General features: G+C 41.7%; 2 protein-coding genes across 6 annotated transcripts in view; both read left to right on the top strand.

Annotated features, from left to right (window-relative positions):
• HSD17B12 (hydroxysteroid 17-beta dehydrogenase 12) overlaps nucleotides 1–19,615 on the top strand; it is a 65,755-nt gene extending 46,140 nt beyond the window's left edge. For all 5 annotated transcript variants that reach the window (XM_035327697.1, XM_035327700.1, XM_035327701.1 and 2 more), the window contains exons 7-11: nucleotides 3,602–3,636; nucleotides 8,575–8,656; nucleotides 12,500–12,565; nucleotides 17,321–17,470; nucleotides 17,666–19,615. In XM_035327697.1, the coding sequence (XP_035183588.1) occupies nucleotides 3,602–3,636; nucleotides 8,575–8,656; nucleotides 12,500–12,565; nucleotides 17,321–17,470; nucleotides 17,666–17,773 (441 nt within the window). In that variant the 3' untranslated portion in view covers nucleotides 17,774–19,615. The remainder of the gene's footprint in view (nucleotides 1–3,601; nucleotides 3,637–8,574; nucleotides 8,657–12,499; nucleotides 12,566–17,320; nucleotides 17,471–17,665) is intronic.
• Nucleotides 19,616–19,980: 365 nt separating this feature from the next.
• ALKBH3 (alkB homolog 3, alpha-ketoglutarate dependent dioxygenase) overlaps nucleotides 19,981–19,998 on the top strand; it is a 20,212-nt gene continuing 20,194 nt past the window's right edge. Inside the window, exon 1 of the mRNA XM_035329118.1 lies at nucleotides 19,981–19,998. The gene's annotated coding sequence lies outside the window, so the exon portion shown is untranslated.

Here is a 19,998-nt window from a genome sequence, read left to right as displayed (position 1 = left end):
AAATAAGAGATTTCTTTGGCTGAGCCGGCAGTTTTTAAGTAATGTGGTGTCTGGCTACTCTGCCTGAAATTACCTGAGCCTTCTGACTCCTGGGGAAGTACCCATGGTTTCAACTGCAGCACAGGTATTTCTGTGGAAATCAGTAGTTCATTCGGTAAAGTGCTTGTCTGAGGAAAGCTGAAATGAGTTCAGCTTTCTGAAGCTGAAGCGAGTTCAGCCAACTGAATGCATGCTGGTTAGGATAGTTCCCAGCCTTTCTTTTAGGTTTTCTATCACTTTTTTCTGTCACTGTCTTCTGTCTTTATTAGATTGTCTTCAGAGAAAGAAACCCTACTGTAGAGTTCTCCTGTGTCCTACCTGTGAATTCCCAGGGACTGGGACTTGCAGCGCTTTGGCATTTATTAACTACACCCCGTTGCAGAACTGGCTGTCTCTAAATCACACCTAGATTCTTTGATTCTTTTTTTTTGGAACACATTTATTTAGTTCTTGTTTTGTTTCTTGCTGATCTGCCTATTTCATACTGGCACGTTTGAGGTTATGGCTGTTGAAGACAAAGACAGTGGCTGGTTTGGTGATTTTGAATAAAGATCATGTAAGCAATTGGGCACACTTATTAGTGGTAAAACCACAATTTTTGCTATAGCTTGTTTTCTGTGAATTGATGCAGGGAGCATTTCATACATGTGTATAAAGTAGAGAGTTGCCAGATAATCTGAACGTGCCTGCAGAAGGCTTTGCCGGCATTTTTACACGAGTGCTCTTGCATTACTGGAAGTCTTACCGTGGACTTGTCTGGGTGAGGTGAGACTGACTCAAAGAGCTGCCTTCTGTTTCTTAGTTCTTTAAAAAACAAAACAATCAACAAAAAACAGTATTTTTACTGCACAAGGATAATGAATATTCATGTCTCTCTTTACATGTTACAAGAGGTAAAAACAGATAGGAAAAACAGTTTTGCCTTATTTCGCAGTTTTTTAAAGTTCTCTAAAAATGCTCATTTTAATGGAAACAAGTGGAGGTGATGCTAAGAATGAAATCCAGTTTTGTCATCAGTGTTTTTCTGTGGGGGTGTTCGTAGGGGAAATTTGATTGCCTATCCAGCTGAACTTTGGAAACCGACCATGTAACAAAAAGCTGTTGGGGAAAGTGTTCTTGATTTCCACTGGTGTTGTGCACCTCCTGTTATGTCTTAGTTGTCAATGGCTTCATAGTTTCTTAACCTGTGTAAGTCAAATATCAATTACTGTAGCATGTTCTCCTGTGCTCTCACTCGGGTAGCAATGGTAACCAGCAGCTTCGTAATGTGCTAAGGTTAGAGCTGTGTGTTGGCTTGCAGTTGGCATTCAGACCGTGAATGCATTTGTAAGGATTGATGGTGAAGTTTCAAGCATGTGCTCCCCTCTGCATGACAATGGGAGATGCTATACTAGTTTTTCAAACCATTTATGGGTTGCCTAAGGGGAGGCAATTGCAGTTCATGTCCGCATGTCAATCTATGAAGATGATATGCAGCATTATACTGCCCTGACAGGCAAGTAGCAGTATGCTGCTTTTTGCCAAGGGATCTGTGGTAGAGATCATAAAGCTTGTACCAGATAAAAGATCTGCTGTTCTTGAGCTAGTATTAGACTCAGCCAAAATCATTCTGTTTCCTTACAGAATTAAAATAGGCACTTTCACATCTCTTTTGAAGCATTTATATGTGAAAAAGCTCAAGTATAGTTAATGTCAGAGTTTGTTTGGAAGTTGCATCAGACCTGTTTAGCTTTGATGTTTACCACCTCTGGAAAAAACTTGGCTTGACTTCTGGGGCAGTGCTGAGAGGTGCGCGTGTCAACAGCCCACTCCACAGAAGTAAGGTCTGTTCAATCCCTGCACGTACAGGGACCTGGCAAAGCTGTCACACAACATGTCTGATGGCAGACTCTATTCCAAAAGAGAAATGCCAGTAAAACACAAAACACAGCCCTTCTCTACCTCTTTCTGTGTGTTGACTGTGATCAACCAAAGTCTAGTTGTCTTTCGTGATGTCTCCTTTATTCCTGAAATGGTACGTTTTACAACTGGAAAAGCAAACAAAAACCAAAACCAGATTCCACCACGTGTGAGGGTTAATGCAGTAGTGATACTGATATGAATAGCTTGCTACAGAAAGACAGGTTTGCTTCTTGTAAGAGTGCTTACAGGTGCTTTGTGCTCCTGTACATGCTATTTTCCCTCCGATCCAACTCAAATCTCATGTGTACCAAGTTAATTTGGTATCAGCAGGGATACTGTTGCATCTTGGTGCCATTAAGTACCTTATTGCACACCCATCCAAGTTCTCAAGAACTTTTCAAGCATTTTTCAAGCATTTTCGTTTAAAGTTGTATGTTTCTTGTCTGATTTGTCTTTGGTGTCAGGAGTATGACATGTTAGCAGGTTTGGTTGGGGGTCGGGTAGTATTTGGCACAAGCTGATTTTTTTCTTTTACTACATTATTTCTTGCAGGCAGAAACTTTGGATTCAGTTCATATTTTAGGATGTTAATTAGTGTTAGAAAATTAGTTATTTCATGCTAACCGAAAATTCATCAAGGTTTGGATCAATGCTTGATTTGTTTCTCTTGTCAGAGCTGCTTGCCCTGCGTTTGGGAGGCTTGTTTTAGGACTGCAGCTCTGGAGGATCTTTCAGCTAGGTTGCAGATGGGTTGCTCACACGCCTGATGAAGGCAGCACTTTGCAGAGCAGTGGGGAAGTCTCCCTGGCTACTTCTCTCATGGAAGGGTGGTTTCTTTTACTGTGGACAACATCTGTGTAATCAGGAGAATAACGTTTTGGGGTCCTAAATGCTTTCTGTATGTAACAATGTTTGTAGCAAGCTGCTGTAGAACTAGGGCTGCAGTAGCCTTTGAACTCATTTTCTGTACGTCCATTGCAGTAATGCTCTCACTTTTACACAAAGGCTGCCCATGGTCAGAAGCAAACTAAACCTCTTTTGCCTACCTTCTGCCAGTAACAATTCTTACTGTGTTAATGCTAGAAAGCTTTAATAACATTTATTATAAAATGAAGGAGATTGGTTTGAGCAGTGAGATGTATTGACACGGTTACCAGAGCTAGAATGCTCATCTTCAGTTCTTCTGTCCAATGCTCTTGCTGCTCCAATTTGATATTTTTTAACTTAACATCAGCAGCTCAGTAAGACTAGCTAAAATGCGTTTTGTCCTGGGTTTGGCATGGGTGGTGAATTTGGTCAGTCTTAGATGCTTTTTACGGGGAGAGAAAGATCATACACATGGCATAGTACGCTGGTGTTTCGGTGTTCTTCGGAAGCCATGGATGCTGCAGGGTGCTGAAGGCATTTTTATTTACTCTTATTGTACTTCTGCTACTAGCTGGATCGGTTCACTGGTTTCAGTGCACACACTACTTGTCAGAGCCAAGTTACCCAGGTAGAATAAAAATAAACTGCCCACGCAAAGTATGGTCTCTGCTTCCCCGAGCCTTGGCTGGGGTGGAGGGGGTGGCAGCTGCTTCTGGGAGGAAGGGAGGCTTCCCTCATCTCTGGCTGTCTGGTGTCTGCGTTCTCAGCCATCACGAATGTTTTCTTTTTGCAGATGACACGATTGGTGCTGCCCGGCATGCTGGAAAGGTGAGTCACACTAACACTATCCAGACAAAGTCATCATTATTTATAGGGGAGAATCCTTTCTTGAAAAATTCATTACTGTGACTAATCAGCCTAGTCTCCATGTTTTAATGGCAGAGTAATGCCGGGTGAGTCACGCTGATGGTGCATGAATCATCAGACGGTGGAAGCCTTTTCCACTCGATTCCCTTTTTATTTTTCCTCTCCCTTCTCCACTGTTGTGGTGATTCCTTTTAGAACAGAATTAAAAAGCCCGTCTGACTCATCGGCACTAACTCAACAACCTGCTATTCTGAGGGGGTGGATACAGTTCCTGGGAATAACCTTCTTAAGGCTATTTCTCTAAGTCATTGTAAGTAAAATGGATGCAAAGAATATGTTCTCATTATACAGTAGGAGGTATATTGAGGAAAGTCTGTGATCATTTGGTAAAGTAGAATTGGAGAACAGCTCTTTAAAATAAGAGTTAATGCACACCAGTGTCACTGCGGAAGACGTGTACTGACTTCCCAGCCAGCTCCCAGGTGAAACTAAAGATAACGATGCGGCGTGGAACCTCCAGGCTGTTCTCTAGGTGATGTTGGCTGCTGCAGGATGTTTGCTGTCTGTTGCAGTGCTAACCCTGTCTGGCTGGGGGCTGCTCCAGGTCAGGGCTGAGCTGCACTCACAGCGCTGAGGAAAGCTGTGCAGAACAAACAGCGCATGTTAGTCGCCTCGTTGTTACCTCCAAGTGGATACTATAGGAGGAGTGTAGACACAGGGCAAACCTCAAAATAGGACAGATCAAGGGGAGAAAAACAGTATCTTGTATCATCCTGCTATCTGGGAGTTTTCGTTGCAGATCATGGTTCGATTATGCAAGTGTTGTGCAGATGGAGAGCAAGTATTTCACATCTAAAACTGTTTGTGAGTGCAGACTGTCAGAGCTAGTGGCCAGTCTGGGGAGCTGGTACCTAGCACATCAGGGTGATGGCAAGCCTAGACTTTTTGGCTTAGGTAAGAACGGAAGCAGAAAATAGCTTATTACATGCAAAGAAAATTGGATAGGAAAACAAAGACCCTGGAGTCTGGGGGATCTGGGAGTTGATATTTCTCAAAGCTGGGTTGAGGATTGCACTGCAATAGTTGTAGTTACTCAAGGTTCATAAGTCAAAAGTTACTCTTTGCCCACGTCCTGTAGTTGACAGATAAAAGGACCTGGATTTGTGAAGCCACTGTCCCCCTGAAGATGCCAACATGACTAAAACCATCCTGCTTTCTGAGGATTAATGTGCTGTTGATAAGAATTCGTGCAACTTTGAAGCTCTAACCACAGTTTACTGGTTCAGTTTCTTCCTTGTCTAAAGAACTGTTGTAGTTATCCATTTGGCCGATTGATACCTTCAGCTTCACAGAACAGAAAGATGTATATTCCACTTAGAGAATATCCTGTTTTCCTGATAAGTCTTAAACCAGGTGAGATGGTTTGAATGAAAGCAGGGTCCTGGTTTGCTGCCTGACTTCTGCTTCTGACTACGCTCGAGCAAATACGGAACAAGCTTCCTTATTCCCTTTGGTTTTCCAAAGGCAGGTGACTGCAGTGCCCTCAACCCAGCTGTGCAGCTGCCCACCCCTGCACAGCCAGGACGCTGCTAAGGCTCTGCCACTGCAGGAGGCCACGGGTGTCCAGCGAAGCCAGGAGCATGAAGGGCTGGCAGCTGTACTCAGCTGTTCTGTGGGCCACCCGTGCATTGCTCGCGTGGGACTGCAGGTTAGAAGAGGGATCCAGACTGGGAATCCCCTCGCTGTTCCTCACCGGTTCGAGGCGGGCGCTGTGTGAGCACATAGCAGTAATGCTATGGCATCCTGCAGCCACAGTGCGCATGTTTACGTACCCGAGTGTCGGTCTGATGGCCTTACGTCCCAAGACAAATCCAGGAGTAGAGCAGAGCTGACATGCTTTACATCCAGGTCTGTAAGCAGAAAGCTCGAGTGTGTCTCGGTGTGTCGGTTACTTCTTATTTATGATAAACACAGCGGCGTTAGATGGATGCCATTTCTGGTAATGGCATTTAGACACTGCTGCGGCTCCTCTCCTGTGCTCCGAGCACTTGAGGTGACAATTTATAATCTGCGGCTCCCTATTACGCTTAAACGAGCAGTTCTCCCTGTACGTTCTCAGGCAGCTGTCTGAGGTGGGAGACTCGCGGAACTCAAAACTCAGCCTCGATGTCTTGGGGAGCAACAGCACCAACAAAATCAGTGGACTGTTTCTAGACAAATACCAAACTATGGTATTTATTGCCGGGGAAGTAGCAAGTGCATAATTACATTACAGAGGAAGCGTGCTCTTTCCACTTGGCGTGCAGCTGGAGCAGGCGCTGGTTGCCGCAGCAACGGGGAGACAGCTAAATTTAGCATCCCCGGACCATGCCGTGCGCCCAGGGAAGGATGACGGGGAGGTGCCAGGGTGCGCTCCGTCGGGCAGGACGCCTGCCTCGCCGCACCCTCGCCCAGGGTGCAGGTGCAGCGCGCGGCCGCGATGGAGGCAGGCGGCGGCGTCTTGCCGCGCCAGTGCCCTCGCGGTCCTTCGGGTCCCTCCCTAGGATGTTTCTTCTGCAGCTCTTGCAAGAGACGGAATTGTAATTAGAGTAATTGGAAGCGTTCCCCCTGCACACACGCTGCTGTTTCCTTTTATCGGGAGATTTTAAGCTGTGTGTGTTTGAAGACCAGGACTGCCTTCTTTATAAAGAGAATGCAAACGACAAAACCCGCAGTTGCATCAACAGCTTCCAAGAGTCCAGTGCACAGCGCGCGTGCGAGAGGCTGGTATTTACTTCCTTCTAAGAGGGCTTTCTTCGCTGGATCAGAACTGAATGCACCAAAAGGAGGGTCACTGCAGCTGGAAAGTTGCAGTCAGGCCAGGCGCTGGGAGACTTGTGCCTTGCTGCCCGAGTGCCAGCCTCTCTGCTAAAGCTTCAGTTTGTTTTGGGAGAGTGAGGCTGTGTTTATCCATATAAATGCTCAACCCTTCTTGAGTTCCACTAAGCTTTTGTCCTCAATTAAGTTGTGTGGCAGTGACTCCTGAGGTCTGAATGTGGGAAGAGCACTTCCTTTTACTGGATCTAAATTTCAATCTCATTTAAACAAGTCATCTTTCTGAGAGGGTATATCGTTGGTCTTACTAGTCTCTTAAATAGCTAAGTGAACAATCCTTTCACCTCATCAACACATCAGAGCCTTTTCCCTTGTATTCCCCGTTCTCAAATCACAGGATCACAGGATGGTTTGGGCTGGAAGGGGCCTTAAAGATCACCCAGTTCCAACCTTCCTGCCACGGGCAGGGGCACCTCCCGCTAGATCAGGTTGCTCGAGACCCCATCCAGTCATCAGGTTCTTAGTGTCTCTGTCCTGTTTTTGGAGGGACAGAGGAGTGGTCCATAGGCACAAAACAGAACTACAGTGGTGGTGGACCTGTCCCTGCCATTCCCTACCATCCTCTTTGGTTGTTCTTGGTGAGTGCTGCACAACAGAGAATTCCTTCTGGACTTTGTTTGGGATTTTCGAGGGAATGGATAGTTGATTTAGAATTCTGCAAGGGTTGATTAATTCACATTATTTTCTTTAGCATGCGTTGTTGGTTTTGTTAATACTGATTTTTCAGTTGCCATTCTGTAGTCTGTTAATGTAGCCATCTTAGCTCTTTAAAAAGTTCCTTGTAGTATCCTCCAATCCGGTAATCTCTTAAACTTCATGAATACTCATTTTGCTGCCAATCCCCAATTTGAGATGATGAATAAATATCAGAAGCACCACCTGTCTTGATATGAAAAACCTCTAGCATCCACTTTTAACCTTTTGCTGTTGTGAAAACTGGTGATTAATTTGTAGTCTTTTCTTCATACTGCATATTTTGATCCATGTCACTACTTTATTTCACCAACAAAGCCTTGCAGATAACTCCTGAAAAGTACAAGAACTTTTGGCAAAGGTGTTTGAAATCCTGAATGACTGTAAAATGATTCTTTTCTGTTACGTCAACTGTCTCATTTCCAGAGGTGAATCACTCGGACTTAATTCATACTTGTATTGTGGCAGAAACCATACTGGTTTGAATCTATTGTCACAATTCTCAAAGAATTAAAAAAAATAAATTAAAAAATGCTCACTTAAACTCAGCTGTTTCTTTATAAGATGATTTTACTTAAATCATTGTGGCAGCAGTGGCATAGTGTATGTGTAGTTGAACGAATATGATGAAAAACTCAGGAATCTGCATCAGTTAAGCTGTGTGATGAGTATCTGCATGCCTGCTCTGAGTCCTCACTAACCACAGAATGCCTAGTTGTGTGTTTGGGTAAATTGGCTTCAGTCTACTCTGTGGTAGGAATAAGCAGAGATTCAGCTTCCACTATATTCAGCTGTCTGGTAGCCTCTTCTAATAACTTGCTTGCCCTAGATTTTTCAACTAATTCTTATTTCTACCTAGCACTAAGTAATGACTCTACTTTTGTATGTAAAACTAGCCACAGAAGTGGACATGTTCGAAATCCAGGGGTCTTACTGTCTGTCCTACAGCACATGCTTGAGAAGTGCTTGGCAGAGCAGGTAGTAGATACTTCCAGGTTGGTACCCTTGGCTATGTATTACTGTGGAATAAGTCAAGTATTACTGTAATACAGCTGTAAAACAACTTTTTTATAGTCAACCAATGGATATCCTCCATGCTATATTAGAACACTTCTTTATTTGAGCAGTAGATTCAAATGCTATCATGAAGATCCATCATTAAGGTAACATTTAGAAGATACTTCAGTTAAGAGTTTGGTTGGGGGTTCTAAACAGATCTTCATCTTAATTTCATCCTAATGATTTTATTTAGGCTTGCAGTAATTTTCTGAAACATGAAAGATGTTTTTTTTAATTATTATTTCATTAGAATATATCTTTGCTGCCTTTCAGATCAAAAGGAGTAATCTTGAATATCTCTTCAGCTGCTGGGATGTATCCAACTCCACTGCTGACTCTTTACTCCGCATCCAAGGTAAGGTACTCTTTTGCTCACAGAAATAGTGTCACACATAAGCCAACACCACAAGAATAAATGTTTTGGTGTCCATCTAGTGGTGCTTTCATGAACTAAAACTACTGAGCTTCTAACTTTAATTTTGCTGGTAGTGGAAGGTCGAGACAAAAACAAGTTCAAGGGTTTACTGTCAGGGAAACTACTATTTTATATATTGCATTACACGTTGATCACACATCAATTTTATACACTGCATCACACAACAAAAGGTGCTACTGTACCAAGCAAGCTTAGTGTGAGGTTTAAGAACGTTGACGAAGTTCAACACAATTTCTTGTTCTGATATTTGAAGCTTTTTTCTCTACTCTTCTAAAAGATAGATATATGTTAGGTATGTTTGGTCGTACATATTTAAGTAGGATTTTTCTGGTGCTTGCTGGAAGCAAGTTTTTTCTTCCTCTTTGGTTAGTTGCCTTAAGTTTAGCATTTCAGGTAAGAGAAAGGATAGAGCTCTAGTTGCCAGTACCAAATAGTCATTTTCTTTTGAGCTGCATTAGTAGGCATCCTTCTGATGTAGCCCAGTATGTGGTTTAATGCTCTTGCAGTGAGTGGATTATTGGCTTATCTTCTCCCTGGCAGCCACCATAAATTCCAGGCTCTTTTCAGCAGTGCTGCTATTGAGCCAACATTAAGGCAAGGGGTTATCCCACTCTATATGCAGAACTTTGCACTTCACTCTGTGCCAGTCAAGAAATCTCACAAAGTTTAACAATCATCAAGCTTACCAGAATCCCTCTGGACTGAAGGTCAGTTGTGTCAGCCACTCCATCTAATATTGTCATCTGCAAATGTGCTGAGGGTGCACTGTGTGCCATCATCAAGGTTGCTTATAGCAGATATTGAAGAACATGGGTCTCGGTATTGATCTGTGGGGTTCTCTGCTTGTTACTAACCAGAAGTCAAGCCATTAATCATGGCCCTTGGAGCCTGTTGGTCCAAACAATTTTCTATATAACCAGCAGTTTTGTTCTTCCAGCACACATCTGCTCAACTTCGAAGAATGCTGCAGATGACATCAAACATATACATTCTAGACATACAGTATATTATTACCATAGATCTACATCTTACATTAAGCTTACCTGCTCTGGTTTCTCACTGAGTCAGTTGGGACAGTTTTGTCTTTCTGCAGCTGGGGTTATTTCTTTTCCAAAGGTATTTGTGTGGCATCTGAAATGGTCTCATAAGAGGTCTCCAGTTGACACCCTAGCACCAGGCACAAGATAGGTTCACAGCATGGAGCTGAAGTATAAGTAATAAAACTAAGTAAAGAGACATTTATGACATGGTATTCAAGCAGTGTAACACTATAGCTTTTTTTTTAAGGTGCACCTGGTAATTACTTTCAATACTTAAAGGATTTCGGACTCTTGATGGGGTAAAGACACCTTCAGTTGGTGTCGTTCATGTCAGAACAGGCATATGTTTCCTTTAAACTCTCCAATAACATCTTCATGTATCCAGAAAGGAATTGATGCATGCTATTTTATTTATACTGAAGGAATATTACTGTGAATAAGGGATATTTAAGTTTACAAATCAGGAAAGCTCAAATTACTTACTGTTGATAAAATTTTGCTCCAGAAATAGCTATTTCCTGAGAGCACACTTCTTAGCGTGAAAGGTCAGTTCTGTTGTTGCATTGTTTTCAGCTTTATCAAATGATTTGAGGTTATGTTTTTTTGTGATAATACAACTTACGCTTCTTTGCTTATTCTTTTTTATTTTTTCTCAATTATAAGTACAAATATTCCTTCCCTCTCCCTAAGAAACTCAATTACAGGTTAAGTAATCTTGCCTATTCTCAGCACTGCTCATCTTCTACCATAGCAAGGTTAGTATGCATGCAAGGTTAGTATGCAAGTGACTCCCCTAATGTAGCTATAGAAAGACTGTATCTGCAATTTCTAGTGTTTTTCCTCGTCTGTATAGAGGGGTTTTAAAGCATAGTATCCTTCAGGTCTAAGTCAATGGCTTTGGCTAATTATCAGGAACAGACGCAGTCTACCTCTTTAACCTTCCCCATGGAGAATTCCCTGTCTTACAAGGCAATTAGATGCTTTTAAAGGAATCATATTCCTGTTTTTGACATTTCTCTGTCTGCCTGCATTAATAGTAATGAGAAGTGAATTATGACTTTTTTTTCCTACCATGTCTCAAGTATTTGGGCTTGTTACTGGATATCCAAGGAAAAGTTGTTTTTTTGTATGGTGTACCTACCTGCTTTTTCAGGGGATGCTTATTTAAAGATTGTTCTTAATACCACTGTAAGTTAGAGGCTGTCGGAGCACTTGTGCATCTGGAGGTAGAAAACCCAACTTGTCTTAAAGTAAGTCCTCCAAGAAGAAAAACTCCAAAGTTTATTTGGATACTGGAAGTTGCTTGTTCCTTCTCAAGTAAAGTGAACACTTCATTGCAAAGCTCATCTTGAATAGTAGAGATGACATTCTCTTCATGTTGTCTCTCTATATTTGAAGCAGTAACTAATTCCAGGACTGTTGTGCAGAAGTAGTGAGAGCTTTGAGTAATCAAAGCACTTTGTGATTAGCAGAATATAGTGTTTTTTTAAAATTCTTAATAGATTTATATACTTCGCAGTTATCACACATGCATCTCACAACTGTGTTCAAGGACTGCACAAAACTGTTTGCATTTGTATTCATGTTCTTTGTTGCAATAGCATGGCTAGCTAGAAAAACTCTGGGCACTGCAAACTATAAGCACTGCGTTTGGTTAGGACTTGTGTTAACCCACTACTGCCGTGGTCAGAAAAATATGGTTGTAAAACAGGTGCAGTATTAAGAGTTTTGCTGCTTGTTTTGACACTGGTCTGGAGCATTTGTGGCTACTTTTAATAGCCTTTTTTTCCTCTAGAGCTGTTTCTTCTTAAATACTTGAATTTGCATCAGTTATAGATAGAATAGTTTAGTTCCATCAGCTGAGGGTGCTCCATTTATCCTACTTAGCAGTATCATTTCTCTAAAACAAGAAATGATGGTAGAACCTAATATTTTGGCTCATTTGACTTGGGGGAAGAGAAGTAGAAAGGTGGTTTAGAAGACAGGGAGGGGGAATTTATGCTGGTTTGAATTGCTGAGTAGCCTTGGATTGTTAAGACAATACTTTTTTGGCATTGTATAAGGTATCCATCTCAGAGTAAGTGGTAAGGAAAGAGCAAGCATGAGGATCTCCCTTTATGGAGGTGGTATATCAGTGTGCATCCTGAAGGCAGGTTCTAGTGTCCACCCTTTAAGTCCTTTTGCTTCCTTCTTTGAATGTTTAATCTTGGAATTTCTAAAACTTTCAGGAGTTTGGAAGAGTTTTAGGTAGTAGTCTTCAGGACTTGGAAAAATTCATCAAATATCATGTCATTTCTTAAATACTAAAAGGCAGAAAACAAAGTATTTGAATGCATTTTAAAAGACGTGCAGGAGATGCCTACTTAAATCACTCTTAAAAAAAAAAAAAGTCTTAGGAGATGACACAATGTGAACACAAAGTTTTATTTTCCTATTTTAACTGGACTTTATGTAACTAATCTAGTTCCTTTTCCTTCTAAATTAAAAAAAGAATTTTATTTGTTTAGAATGTCTCACTTCTGGGGAAAAAAATGCTTCGTAAGCACAGGGTTTCTGTTCAGATGGCATTGCTGTAACCTGCAAAGTTGCATTGAAAGCCTAAGGTTTTTCACTTCGAAAACAGGAGCTATAAATAGTAATTCAAATACGCTTACAAAAAGCTCCAAACTATAGTTTCCATTTTGATGCATAGTATGCTGCATTTCCATTCTTTTCATTTTAGGCTTTTGTGGATTACTTCTCTCGAGGCCTCCATGCAGAATACAAGAGCAAGGGCATCATTGTGCAGGTGAGTAGAGTTTTTCATGTAAGTGTGGTTACCACAGCAACATTGGTGTCTTGGTAACAAAAGGAAATCAGCATATTCTTTTATTCATGAATGTGACACAGATTAAGGATGAGGATTTTCCTTTGATCCCATTAGCAGTTTTCTTAAGTTACCCTGAAATGATGCGTCTTGAAGTAACAAAAAATATATGTAGTTTACCTGCTGGTGGTAATTGTACCTTTAGGTATAAAATATTCCAGAAAACTGTGCAACTCTATAGAGTACACCTTTATACAACTAAATCTCCTGGAATGTACAATTAGAAATGTGGAAACCCAGTACTGAAGAAAATCTCAGTCAGCCTATTACATACATACATTTCTAATGAGTTTTATGTTGTGTGCTCCAGTTGTTCACCGTCCCTGGCTTTAGGTTTTTTGTTTTGCAGGGATATAAGAGCAAACCAAGCCAGTCTCTCAGCTTTATGAGGATTTTCTGTTTAACGTCACTTTTTACATACCTTTAACGTTTGCTTCCAAAACCTAACTAAAGTTTCCAGACTTTGGTTTTGGGTCACAGTTGCTGAGTTCTTTGTTACCCGTTACATCTGTTGCTCTCCAGTGCAACAGTCAGTCTTGATAAAGATTTTACCTGTGCTGTAAAGACAATGGTGAGTCATCTTAAAATTCTGTTAGGGTTCTTAAATACAGAATTACCCCACGCCCATGCCTCTTGCTTTCCTTCCCCTTGTTCTGTATGGTGGTTCTCAAAGCCACCCGAACTCCAAGGGCGCTGTGAGAACTAAGTCACAAAGATGCCAGTCTTGTTCGTGTGGTCATTAAGGGTGGGAGCACAGCTTTTGCTGCTGGTTTTGGAATATAGAGAAGCTGTGACTAACTTAAGGCTATGTTACCTTTTGGCTTGCTGGACTTTTTTCCTTCCAATCATACTTAGCAAAAAGAAGTCATCACTAGGAAGTGTCCTGTCCCAGTTCATGAGAAGATTATGTTAGACTTTTAGGGAAAAAAGGACAGTTACTGAGTGAGCTATTCCCATACATTTGCCTTCAGCAAAACCAACTTGCTGTCAGCAATAGAGGATGCATAAAAACCTAGCGCTCTAAACAGATACACCTTCAGCTTACGGAGAGGTTTGTGTGTGCTGTCTACTCCTGAAACAGATTAATCTGGAGCAACTTCTAGTGTTTTGTCTCCTTATTACTTTCTCTACTCAGAAGGTTTTTCAGGTCTTTCTCTGCCTTCAGCTCTGGACCTTCCTGAAATGTTTTTATCATAGTGCAAGTTCTTTAGTGTTCTTTTTACTTTTGCCCCACTACGTTACTTCTATCTCCACCAAGTGATTCAATTTCTGTATTGTAGATTTAGCTTCGTATCCCACGACTGTTCCACGTGTCTGTGCAGTATGGACCTCTTTTAATCTGTGGTCACAGTCTCCAAGACTGAAGGAAATGGTTGTGCTGTTTGCCATGCTACCTTTGTTGTGAGAAGAAGCCTCACAGAGAGCATCTGTAAACATCGTTCCTTATCTTCATGTGAAGAGAATGTCCTCTGAGTGTGGTTTGTGTGGCGATACTCTAGGCAGGCTGGAAAACACAGCTGGCTGCTTGCTCCTAAGCATAGAGCCATTGCATACAGGTAAAAAGGAACAATATGCAACATCTTTAAACAGCAGCCTGCATAGAAGGGAGTTTATCTAGGAAACTGGTTCACAGAGTACATCTCTGTGAATCATGACTTAAATGAACATTTCAGGCAGATGGAGCATGAGTGGGATGGCTGACATTCTTAGCTGTCTTCTAGACTTGAGGTTAACGAATCGCTGTCTCTCTGACTTTAGATACTGGTGAAGAGTGTCAGCCCAGGTTGTTTGTGGGGTTCTTGCTGGCTTTATTCTTGATTCTGGAGTCAGGAAGATGCCTCTTGCAAATTCTCTCTTGCTAAGTCATTTAAAAACTTAAGCAGGATGCAGCACCTCTTGATATTTTTGCATCAAAAGGTAGCAGATTCTGGACCAGCTAATTCTAGAACTGATTGCCCTCAACCCAGCTCACAATATTCAGCCGAGTCTGTTTGTATTTTGAAGTACAAATATGGAGTAGCTCTCAGGTTTGAGAATACCTTTCTCCTCATAAAGCATTACGATTAAAATTCTACTAAAATATTTGCATCTAAATAAACCAGGATGCTGCTTTGTGTAAGCAAATGGCTTGTTTTGTCTGCGTCTTTCATATGCTTCGGGTATTTAATAGAATATTTCTCTCTTCTACAGTAATATAATCAAGTCTTCTGGTATGATTTCTTTCCTGCTCAAGCCTACCTGCAAACTGTGATGCTCTGGCTCCTCCAACACGCAGCTTCAATGGCAATAAAGCTGGGTGTGATTCTTTTTTTTTCACTCCTGCCCTTCCATATGGTCTGGGTTTTTCCTATGTGAGGATGTGTGCTGCAAATAGGCATGTTCAAGTAAACTCAGGCAGCATTATTGGCCTTCCATGGAAGGCGTTTTTCATCCTTGAAAACCCTTCCAGAGCAGGCTCTAGGAATTACATTCAGATACTGATACTTTGTTTGGAAGGAGATGTTTTTCAGTCTCTTGTTATAGTAGGATGTCTAAGATCTTCCTGTTTTCTGCTGTTTTCTCAAGTGAAGGTGCTGATAGTTATGTCACGATGAGAGTATTTAAAGACAGATGCTTGACTGAGAAAGAAGCATTATATCTTTGAGACGTGTTGTTCCTATGCGCATTTGCAGCCAGGCAGTCTCATCCTCCCAAAGTTTTTTTCTAAATAATATTCTGTCACTTTGAGAGGAAAACAAAGACTGAGCATGTACTGCTCATATATGACCCCATTCATTACAGAATTCCTATGAATACTGAAAAAAGGTGAAAAACAACCACAAAACCCCACCAAAACCAGTAAGGTGTACTTGGCTAAAGGTGTTAAACACAGCATGAACACACGGTATGAACACACAAAACGTTTTAGCTTCAGATATTGAAAAGCTATGAAAAAGTTTTCAGTGTCTTACATTGTTAAAATAAATGAAGCTTAAATCTAGTTTTCTGTATCAGCAAATGTCTGTTCCTGCAGAATACTCAATAGGCTGTGGTAAGCTGTCTTTTTTGTAACTCGCATGTTGGCTGAGGTGCTGAATTCCTGATAGCACTGATTTTTTGTCCATTAACGTAGGCAGTGAATTGCTTCTTTGAGTTACGTGGGCCTGATGACCAGTAGCTATCACAGCTTCAATTTGTTATGTTAATTTTATTGCAGTCCATGTCCTTGTCCTGTCATTCCAGCCTAAGCCACAATAAACCACTAATGAATATTACAAGTACCTTCCTGTGAAGGCTAGCTGACGTACCTCCATCAAGCCATTAGGAAAACTGCACCCACTTCAGATTATTTGAAGTTCATCTCTCTGACCTTCAGAAACGTAGCGCTTTTAATTCCTGACTTGCGCTTCCGTTTGAGCTCACTGTTTAAAAGGGTTAATTCTATCATGCCAACACATGCAGAGTATTGCTGTGTAAAAAGTGAAAACAGTACAGGTGGTACTTTATCATTTCCTGAAGTTCAGCCTAAGGTGTAGCAATGTTGCTCAAGTGGAATGCCTCCCTGTGGAAACTTAGTTTTGATAGAATATTGTGCTTTTGCTGCAGTGTAGACATGTGTAGGTTCAAAATACACTCTAGCTGACAGGCAAGCTTAATTTTACAGAAACAGCCCAGTAACAGCGTAGATAAAATTTTGTGTTTATGTGCGTAGGAGGTGGTAGGGATCTATAACAGAAATTAGGCAAAAAGAAAAGGAATGAGGAAGACTACAAGGATTTCTCCCAAGACTCTTTTGGAAAAAACTCTGCATGAAAGGTTTCTGCAGACTCCAGAGTTCTCTATGAGTGTCTGAAAACATTGGTTATTTACCCCTGTCTTTTATTACCTTTTTAAACCTCCATGGATGTCAGCCTTTTCTATTGATACTTGCTTACTATGCATAGCAAAAGTGGAACAGTGAAAACTTCTACTACCTGCTTTCATCTACCGTATTCACTACATACAGTGTCAGATCACAGGCTGATGGACATCTTCATTTGAAGGAATCTTTAGGGACTCTTCTTGTCGAACTTCCTCTGTGGGATTGCTGCTAACACTAGGTCATGGGCTGGCAGGGTTTTATCCAGCCAAAGCCTGAAAACCTGCAAGGGTGGGGATGCTATGACCTCTCTGAACAACCTATTTGACTGTTACATCGCTCTCCTAGAAAATGCCTTTCTCCCTAGTCTCCAGTCTGAAAGTCTACAAACAAAAACTGATAGGTTTGGTTCTTTTTATTTAATCTGGCAGTGCCAGGAAGAATTTAGCTCTCATAACTGCCCTTGAAATTATGAGAGGCAGATGTTAGATCACCATCCTCCAATCTCTTCTTCAGATCATTAAACAATCCCAGCTCTTTGCCCACCAAGCCCCTTCCTTCTCCCTCTCTCTCTGCAGGTAAACACAAAAGCATGTTTCACCAGGCTAATGGCATGGCCTTTCTGCAGACTCAAAGCTTTTTAGTTTTCTGTACATGTCAGCTTTGGTTGCTTCAGTTCTCCCATTTCCCCTTTATGTCCCCCACCCATGCTAGTTCTGAAACTAGCATGTTTCATTGTGCGGTATGCAGATTACCCGATGGACAGTGGTCCTTGTTCCTTGCTGAATGTGAGTTATTCTGAAAGCCTTCTCTGCTTCATGTCTCTTTCCTACATGCAGAGCGTTCTGCCGTATTATGTGGCAACAAAAATGTCCAAGATCTCCAAGCCATCCTTCGATAAGCCCACTCCAGAAACGTATGTACGAGCCGCCATAGGCACGGTAGGCCTGCAGTCCCAGACCAACGGGTGCCTGCCCCATGCCTTCATGGTAAGTCACCTTGAAAAACACAAGCATCTAATAGTGATTATTGGGGAAGAAGAGCAATGATTAATTCTGAATATTAAATAAAAGTATTTTGTTCTTTAAATCACGATTTTGTAATGTTTGTGTGTGCTGGTAATGGTTTGATTTGTCCTAGAATAGACAATAAAAGCTCTGAGACATTTTTCCTTTGATTTTTAGGGCTGGGTCTTCTCAATTCTACCTACGTCCACTGTCATGAATTTACTCATGAAAACAAACAAACAAATACGGGCTCGTTTTCTGAAAAAAATGATGAAGGAGAAGTAAGTTGCCAACAACTTGATCAGTGGAAGCCTGAGACTCCTGCAGGTTTCGTACTCACACTTCAGCACCAATAGACCTAATGTTTTAAACATCTTCAGTTGTAGGTGTACTTTCTAATAAGCAAAGCGATACTGTTTTGAGGACACAGATGAATCTTGACTTCTAATACTGATATCAAAATAGGCTTGTTTATATATATTATAGGGATAATGGGGGGGGGGGGGGAGTGCTTTGGACTAAATTTGCACTGTGCTTTAAGAAATATTTACGTAGATGTGATCAGACTGCACTGCTGGGGAACGGCTTGGTTATGTAGTGTCCATCACATCTGTGTATTATGTTTCTGGGTGAAGGGCAGAATGGCTGTAGTTCTCTGATATTCCTGGAAAGGTGGGGAGGTGTGGGAAGGGAGCATATTTGTTTGAAGGGTAACCTGGCTCAACGCAGAGTGTAACTTTTTCCTGGTTTGGGTTTAGGGTACTTGAAGGATTCGGCATTTTCAGCCAGCTAGCAAGTGCTCCTCTGCTTATGCAGTCCATTAAACAAATCCGGGATGGCAGGGGCAGGGTGGGATCAGCTTAGGGGCTACTTGCTGGCTGTGTAGAAATCATCGCTCTGTAAAACAAAAATACCAATAACTGAGGTTATGTAACTGGGAAAGGATCGTCACTGGCTTGGGAAGGGTGACCATGAAGTGATCCTTAACCTGATGGTTTTAGAAACCTGATCATGGGTTGGAACTGTATTGAAATAGGTTCTTGCACCAAAACCTGAGCTGACATTTATGTGAACTTCAAGGGTCTAGTGTGATTTTTCTTTTTGGTTATGAACTTGAGGAAAATGGGCCAAAAAATAAAAAATAAAACAAAAATGAGTGTAATTGCTCATCTATAAATATATACATATAGTAACATTGCAAAAAGTATTGAAATTCTTGGTTCTTCAATATGGATTCTAACTTTTCAGTCATGTAATCTTTACAATTTGTAATAACATTTTTAAAAGTTCAGTGCCTGTTCTTTGTAGTAGATGGTGATAACACAATGTGGATATATGTCACAAGTTGTGTTACTTGCTGGTTGTTATGTGAAAGATTATTGGCACTTTGAATGCAGAGCTTGAAATGAGTTACTGTCCTTGTTAGCAATGATAGATAGATCGTTTCTGAGATGTGTGTCACTGTGTCTTTTGGTGAGGCCATTTGAAATGTGAATCCTGAATATTTGTGACAGCTTTAAAAATGAGAGCTAGTAAACTTTAAATGTAGAACTTCCTAGTATTTTTGTGTTTAACTGATTTGTTCCGTAGTTCTATTCCAAAACCCAGTAAAGCTGAAGTTACCCAACTCGGAGACAGGGATCAGAGTGTATGAGAAGTCTGTACTGCTGTTGTCTGTGTTGACCTTTAAAGATATGGTCTCTAACATTCCTTTATATAAATGTGAAGAAAAAGAAAAAAAAAAAAACCTTTCAAGCCAAATTAAATTGTAAGTAACTAGCAACGTTTTCTGTGGTGACTGCCTTTGGTTAACAAATGGAGATTGTTTTGTCCTTGGAAGAATAATTTCAAGCTCTGGTTTTGAAGTTAAATATATTGCACTGAAACATGATTTGGGGCTAACATTTCTGTACATTGAAAAAACCCGAATACCGATGCAATGGTGCTGATCAAATCTGAGCTGAAGCTCCTATCCCATTGTTTTCTTGACGTTTTTCTTGTTTCCTGGAACAGCAATGGTGAGGTCACTTTTGTAAGACTGCTCCGGAGGTGATGTGGAAGCATTGGACTAACTAATCTGTGTGGATTTTCACTTGGTAAAACCAATAAAATGGCATTCACTCTCAAGCTCTGGGTCGTTGGTTTCCTTTTTAAACTGTCTGCACTTCCATATCTCAGCCTGAAGCTGTTTATTAATCTCTGTCCGGCTGCGGTCTCACTGACGATGCGAACATCTTAAAATCACGGGGCCAACCCGCCAAGCTTTTAGCTGGAGCTGCTAATTAAGCTACTAATAAGTTCCTTCCTCGCTCAGGCCCCCGTGCCGGCTCCGCAGCCGCCACCAGAGGGTGCCAGGCGCCCAGCCATGCGGCTCGGCGGTGCCCGAGGGGCCGGGCGGAGGCGGAGCGGCTCGCCGAGGAACCCCGGGCGGCCGGGGCGAGCCGGGCCGGGCCGGCGCTGAGGCGCCATGTCGGAGAGGCGGCGGCGGGCCCGCGTGCAGGGCGGCTGGG

The sequence above is a fragment of the Oxyura jamaicensis genome, chromosome 5 (assembly GCF_011077185.1).
Source record: "Oxyura jamaicensis isolate SHBP4307 breed ruddy duck chromosome 5, BPBGC_Ojam_1.0, whole genome shotgun sequence".
Lineage (NCBI taxonomy): Eukaryota > Metazoa > Chordata > Aves > Anseriformes > Anatidae > Oxyura > Oxyura jamaicensis.
This window is presented reverse-complemented; position numbering and strand designations above follow the sequence as displayed.